The 6,899-nt window shown below is 48.1% G+C and overlaps 2 protein-coding genes across 2 annotated transcripts; one reads left to right on the top strand and one right to left on the bottom strand.

Moving 5' to 3' along the window:
• Nucleotides 1-1,052: 1,052 nt before the first annotated feature.
• On the bottom strand, nt 1,053-1,891 carry LOC133924391 (heavy metal-associated isoprenylated plant protein 16-like). Its single transcript, XM_062369897.1, has 3 exons — nt 1,724-1,891; nt 1,537-1,615; nt 1,053-1,424 (listed from the first exon to the last, which is right to left on the bottom strand). Exons 1-3 carry the CDS (start codon nt 1,727-1,729, stop codon nt 1,168-1,170), a joined length of 342 nt encoding a protein of 113 aa, XP_062225881.1. The 5' UTR covers nt 1,730-1,891; the 3' UTR covers nt 1,053-1,167.
• A 1,352-nt stretch (nt 1,892-3,243) lies between these two features.
• LOC133925516 (uncharacterized) lies at nt 3,244-4,144 on the top strand. The gene is made up of 3 exons (XM_062371420.1): nt 3,244-3,320; nt 3,403-3,773; nt 3,888-4,144. Exons 1-3 carry the CDS (start codon nt 3,244-3,246, stop codon nt 4,142-4,144), a joined length of 705 nt encoding a protein of 234 aa, XP_062227404.1.
• The last annotated feature ends 2,755 nt before the right edge of the window (nt 4,145-6,899 follow it).

The raw sequence follows: 6,899 nt of genomic DNA on the forward strand, positions 1-6,899 counted from the left end.
TGAACTCCACCGAGAGAGATGTGCTCACCAACTTGTTGAAATCGGTGAACTCGTGTGCGAACAGTCGGTCCTGCATCTTCGAGTTGATGGCGGGTAGGGGGTGACGTGCAGGTCACTTCCACTGCTGCACGAGCGTTTGACGACCCTGTCGTGGGCCACCCGCTACTGTTTGCATCGGCCATCCCGATCGGAACTCTAATCAGAAATGAGACCACGGGAAATTGACAAGGATGACGACTTTAAAAAAAGGGGTGTTGTGCCCTTGCTCACACCGGAGGTCGAACTCGGGTCTCGAGCTTGGCGATATTGCGCCTTGACCATGACTTATATCAGGTTTATGGATTTTCTCATATTTTCTAAATTTCATTTTGTATATTTTCCTTGTGAATTTTAAAATTTTGCCTCTCCTTCATCGGATCTCCAGGATTTACTAACCTGGCCACCTGCTGCAATCTTGGGGTCCAAGTGAAAATAAAATCATGAGGCCATAGCCGTCAAAAAAAAAAAAAGCTTGATACATTTTTCCCCAAGGTCTGAATATTGAATAATCGACTAAAATCAAACAAATTTACACTAGATGCAGTATATCCACTCAATTTGTAACAGAGTTTTATTTACCGATAACAGAAATTTACCGATAGTCACCGATAAACGGGATTTTGGAATTTATCAGAATTCTATCAGCGATTGATAAAAAATTTTGATCAAAATTCAGAGAAAAATGGCTTAATTTCTCTTAAAAATAACACTGCTAGTCTCCAAACCATTTAACATAAAAACTACACAAAATAATATAAAAATAAGATAGTATCACTAATTCAAAAATAGTACAATGGTAGTGATGTACTGGTGTGCCGTTAGGTGGGAATTAAAAAATTGGACAGTAAGAAATTTACCGTATCTAACAGGTAAAACGGAAATATCATAATCGTTTCACCGATAATCTTTTCCCTGATTTATACACACTTTGAGATGCTAAGCCCACGAATCTCATAGCCCAGCACATGTCACGTAACGTCGAGTGAAATAAATAAAATCTCCAAACAACTGTGCAATAGCAAAACCGTTTGTTTCTAATTTTTTTCCCCATTACACAATAATATCGAATACAAATACGGAACAAATATAAATATAATGCATGAGATTGGTCTGGTTTCACTGCACTTGTCACCACCACGGCTGTGACAGGTTGTGGTGGTGATAGTAGTAGTAACCGGGGTAGCAATACGACGGCGGGGGCATGACCTTAGGTTCTTCCGGCTTCTTTTCCTCTGGCTTCTTCTCCTTCACTTCCTCCACCAGCACGATATCGGCGTGGCCGAGCTTCTTACGCAGGCATCTGACCAGGCAGATGGTATCGACGCCGTCGCCGACCACCTCCAGCCGGTCCTTGCCGTCACTGGTGACCCCCATCGAGCTCACCCCTGCACAACGCCAGACGCCGGCATTAGCACCGACCAACGCACAGCACAGTAGAAATGTAGAACCAATTCACGTGGACCCCACGTTCGAGCGTGATCTGAGATGGATGTGTACCATCTGCTTTGGCGACCAGCGCCATGGCCTTGGACCGGCTCTTCTCGCACGACATGGTCACCTGGATCACAATCTTTTGCTGCAGCAACGAGAGGCAAAGCGATCAGCATCGGGCATCGCGAAACAGAGGGGACGAAAGAAGCCCAACAGGAGGAGCATAAATCGAGGCGGTTGCTTAGTTAGTTACCTTCATCGGGTGCTTGCTGCTGGTTTATGGAGAAACTGGGGAAAGAACTGCGGTCGGTGGAAGCTACTCTGATCGATGTTTCGCTGGTGCAACAAAGCGCTGCCTTGTGAAGGAGATAGCCATGCTCGCGGGCTCTTATATCGTAAGCCGCAATGGAGCAGAGTGCGACTAGCCGGTGAAGACCAAACAAAGAAAAAGCGAAAAAGTTGCTGAAGAGCATTCGTAGCAGGTAAGCTCCCTCCCAATCAAACAAGTGCCACTAGCTGACGGACTAACGAGTTCTCGCGAGCGGGTCTGCAGGCTCGTACCGATTACTCTTTTAGACATAGAAAATGACTTGAGGAGACGAGATCCGAGACGAGCCAGTTCTAGTTCTAGTGGCCACTTGCCGAAGTGTGCGCTTCGGAGAAGCCGCAGCCGCGGCTGCGACGCGGACCGACTCGATACCAGAGTCGCCTTGGCCTTGTCAGGATTCCCTCCCCCGTTGACCCAACGATCGGTCTCTTCTCAGCACACCGAAAAATATCGTTCCAGCCATACGCTGAATTGAATGAACCTAGCTACCGTACACTAGTACTACGTACATGCATGCAGATACTCCTAGAAAAGAAGATGGTTGGTCCCAAACCTCGCCGCGTTCTAGACTCCTATACCATGTACTCACCTAGCACTCTGTTCCTTTCAATGATGGAAGCAACTGCCATCCGTCGATCGGACAAGACAAGGCGACAAGCTTGGACCTTTCTCGGCCCCCCGGTGCAGTCAGCAGTCACCGGTCATCGCCTACGAGCTCGGTCATAGTCTGCAAATGCTGAATAGTTAAGAGAAATACGAGTATTTAGGTCATTATCAACAGAATCTTTAAAATTTTATCCTCTAAAATACTATTACAGCATCCTCTATCGCTATTGTAGCATTCCTCATTCCCTTCATCTCCAACAAAATTTTCCTATTTCATTCTCTATCTTCTCTTTCCTATATTTTAATATTTTACGTCCAACCGACGTAACCGCCGTCGCAGCTTTACGTTTCACTGGTTCTGGTACGATCTAACGTTATTGCTACGAAATAATTTAATTTGTCAAGGTGTACATGTAAATGTGGTCGGCATTTTTTCGGTGTTCACTATTTTAGACCCGTAAAATAGCAGTACGCTGATATTCAATTGTGGTATCTTGCACTAGAAGGAAGCTTCCAAAGCAAGGAAGAAACCAGCTTGCGGCCGAAGCCTCCGAAGTAGTGGCTTGTAGGGGAAGGCTAAGCAGTGTCTTCCCTTGGATGGTTCGGCCAGGCACTATATATAGGAGGAAGAGGACCTCTCATTTGTAAGCCACGAAATGGAGCCTCGTAAAGCCTGAAAGCAGTACATGAGAGAGCTATGTTTCTCCAATGATTCTTCCGATGAGGAAGACGATTTGGTCCTAGCGACTCTTACTGCATGGCATGCGGACGTCGAAGCTTCGTGCAAAGGGTCGTGGGGCGGGTCCGTCCCCGGCCACCGGCGCATACACAGGAATCGGATGGAGGGCCACAATCGGTTGTACAATGACTACTTTGCAGACGCCTCGGTGTACCCCGACTACATATTTCGTCGCAGGTAACATTGTACATTGGGGTATCCGTTTCAAAGTGGTACGTACCTACGATGTGTGAAGTAGTAATGGTCGGTTGTCATGTAGGTTCAAGATGAAACGTGACCTGTACTGCAAAATTGTGAAGGAGGTTGAGGACCATGACCCGTGGTTCCAGCAAAGGAGGAACGCTGCAGGAGAGCTTGGGCTATCATCTTTACAAAAAGTAACTGCGGCTTTCCGTATGTTAGCATACGATGCTCCTGCAGATTCTCTCGACGAGTGCCTCCGGCTAGGGGAGAGCACCATCATTGAGAGCATGAGGTGGTTCGTGCATACTATTGTCGAGGTGTTTGATGATGAGTACCTCCGTGCTCTGAACGAGGAGGACACTGCTCGATTACTGGATATGAACCAGCGTCGAGGGTTCCCTGGGATGCTTGGAAGCATTGATTGCATGCATCGGAGGTGGAAGAACTGTCCCACGGCGTGATCCGGTTCTTTCAGGGGCCATGTCAATGCACTGACTATCATTTTAGAGGTCGTGGCGTCGCAGGACCTATGGATTTGGCATGCCTTCTTCGGAATGCCAGGTTCATTGAACGACATCAATGTGCTGCACCGATCACATCTCCTCGACAACCTTGCTGCCGGTGTAGCACCCAAGGTACACTACTCCATTAATGGACATCATTACACAGTGGGGTACTATCTTGCAGACGGCATCTATCCGGAGTGGGCGACGTTTGTGAAGCCCATACAAGCTCCAGTTGACAGGAAGCGGCAACACTTCGTGGTGCAACAGGCGGCTGCACGAAAGGATGTTGAACGGGTATTTGGAGTCTTGTAGTCTTGATTTCCCATAGTCCGTGGAGTTGCGAGGTTCTGGGATCAGGAGACCCTGAATGACATAATGACGGCCTGCATTATCATGCACAACATGATAATCGAAGATGAGAGACCGAAAGGGGAAGTCGAATACGTGTACGAGGGTTCGGGCGAGGACGCGGTGCCGTCCCAAGAACCAACCCCCCCCCCCCCACTTGAAGCATTTATGCAAAGGTACGGGCGAATTAGAAGCCGACCGGCTCATCTTCAACTCCGGGACGACATAGTTGAGCATCTTTGGCAGCTCCACGGAGGAGAGTAGGCCACACCTCGAGTACTTTGACGAAATAAATGTAATATGTTTGGACGTAGTTATCTTTTCGCATTTCGTACTTCCGTAGATGCTTGTTGCTAAATTTCAAACAGTTGTATTAAAAATCCACAACCTGTGGTCCTAATGAAAATGTTCTATTTCAATTCCGAATGGCATGTATCAAATCGAAATGGCATCATCCAGGCGCATCTGCCCACCATGTGAAACAACATCATACAGGCAACCATCCAGGCAAGCAGCCCTGCACACCATGTCAATGCATAGCATTGAGGCAAGCATCCAAGGCATCATCCAGGCAAGCAGCCCTGCACACCATGTCAATGCACATCATCGAGGAAACCATCATTGGACATCATCCAGGCGCATCAGCCCTGCACAGCATGCCGAACACAAGGCTGCATCTTCAACCAGTTCCAGAAACAGATGCAGACCAAAATGGCAAGAGCAATATCTTGGTGTACTTTAAACAGCAGGACAACATTGACATTACTCACCTGTATGCAGTGGAACCCAAGAAAATGTATGAAACAAGACTGCAGTTCAATTACTTGAAGTTCAAAGGTACTATGGAAATGAAGAAAATGTATCACATAGCTGAAAATTTTCTGAACTCAAAGAATACAGGAACCTGCATATTAAAGTACTTAATGAAACATGTCTTGATATTGGCTGGCAAGCCTTAAGGGGCAGATGCAGCACGGCGAGCAGCAATAATGCTTTGGCGCATGCTCTTGTAGTATGCCTGTTGGTCCTCATCCATCTGAGAAATGTCCATGTTCATTATCTCCCTCTCCTCCTTGACCTTTTCCAGCTGCACACGCTCCTCCTCAAGGTGTAACCTCTGCTGCTCAATTCAAAGCATCTCCGCAAATCGCTCAGCTTGTTCCTTCTCAAGTTTCTCCTTCGTTGCAATTTGTCGGTCAAACATCTCTAGCACGGGTGTTGAGGCCGAGTTCGACGAAGACGAACCGCGAGCGAGCTCCTTGGCCTTGTTGCGGCCTGCTGGCCGCTTCTGCCGGGTGGTAGCACTGGTAAGAGTGGCAGCAGGCCCGTCCCCTTCGTTGACGCCAGGAGAAGACTCCTCGTGCTGCGTAGATGCCGGGCTTCCTACTAATGTCGTCTTCTGCTTCTTGTGAGAGCCCTTCGATTGCCATTTCGGATGATGACGCAACTCCACCTAGCATGGCAGCAACGTGAACTCCTTCTTTTCCACTGATTGGAACATCTGACATGCCGTCGCAATCTGAAAAGGGAACAAGTCCGTAGTTATTCGACGCATTCACTGCAGAGAACGTACACGAAGCACATTAATGTTGCTTACCGTGTCTGGCTCCGTCATCCCACTCCTCTTATTACGGAGGGCCTTAGCATAGTGGCCGCAGAACCGCTGCACCATGCCGTTGATGAAGGTCCACCTTCCCTGCAGAGACTTCTTGTTGCGTGTGCTATGGAAGTCCTTGTGCTCGTGGAAAAATGTCTCGATCCTCTGCCAGAAAGCCCCCATACTCTGGTTGCTCCGCACCACGGGATCCATACTCACGTTTAGCCACGCCTTCACAAGATGAAGGTCCTCCTAGATGGTGTAACTGCTTCCACAACCACCTGCAGCTGGTAAACCTCCCTGTCCTTCCGGTTGCTGCTCTTGTGCCAAAGGAGACTGGGTCCCGAAGATGTCGTCCTGGGTGGGCGGCACAACATCATCACAAGGAATCTCATCTTCGTCACCCCGAAGAAATGGGGTGTACTCCATAGTGTCCCTGCAATGTGTGACAAACGCGATAAAATACAAGAACCCGGCCCATTAGTTTACAAAGACAGTACCCATTCAAAGTTAACCAACAGTAGATTCGAGTATTGGAGTACAAACCACCAACTAGTTCGGCCACTACACTCCACAATGCTTTACCACATACCCTACAACAGAATACATGATGCACTTCACTGAAGATGCCAAGACCTATCGGATTCTATGGACATGGACTCCACTGAATCTCCGCACAGAAGGTCATCAGGGCTCCAATCCACAGAAACAACGTCATCATCGTCAACGTCCTGTGAACCGGACCCTTCATCTTCTACATTACAGCCTTGCAAGACTTGTTTGCCCTCGCCTCCGGTCCGCAACGCATCTTCAACTTGGAAGACGAGCTGCTCCAAGTCCCCCGCAATGTTGTCTACCTGAAGCAGAGCTTGGTTCAGGTTCACATCAGCGGGGGTGTTCTCCGTACTCAAATTGTCCTTCACCACGTTCTTCAACTCAGCTGTCATTTGTTGGACATGGTCCTTCATTTTTGAGACAAGAGCGGCAAGCGAAGCGGCGTCCATCTACAACCACTCAAATTGTCCTTCACCACGTTCTTCAACTCGGCTGCCATTTGTTGGACATGGTCCTACATTTTTTAGACAAGAGCGGCAAGCGAAGCAACGTCCATCTACAACCAAG

The sequence above is a fragment of the Phragmites australis genome, chromosome 7 (assembly GCF_958298935.1).
Source record: "Phragmites australis chromosome 7, lpPhrAust1.1, whole genome shotgun sequence".
Lineage (NCBI taxonomy): Eukaryota > Viridiplantae > Streptophyta > Magnoliopsida > Poales > Poaceae > Phragmites > Phragmites australis.

Bases quoted from the DNA above. Each gene is read 5' to 3' on its own strand.
- LOC133924391 (XM_062369897.1), bottom strand. The intron at 1,425-1,536 runs GTACACATCCAT...GGCGTTGTGCAG, and splicing joins GCTGGTCGCCAAAGCAGATG to GGGTGAGCTCGATGGGGGTC.
- LOC133925516 (XM_062371420.1), top strand. From the start codon at position 3,244: ATGGAGGGCCACAATCGGTTGTACAATGACTACTTTGCAGACGCCTCG. The intron at 3,321-3,402 runs GTAACATTGTAC...GTTGTCATGTAG, and splicing joins GACTACATATTTCGTCGCAG to GTTCAAGATGAAACGTGACC. The intron at 3,774-3,887 runs GTCCCACGGCGT...TCGGAATGCCAG, and splicing joins GCATCGGAGGTGGAAGAACT to GTTCATTGAACGACATCAAT.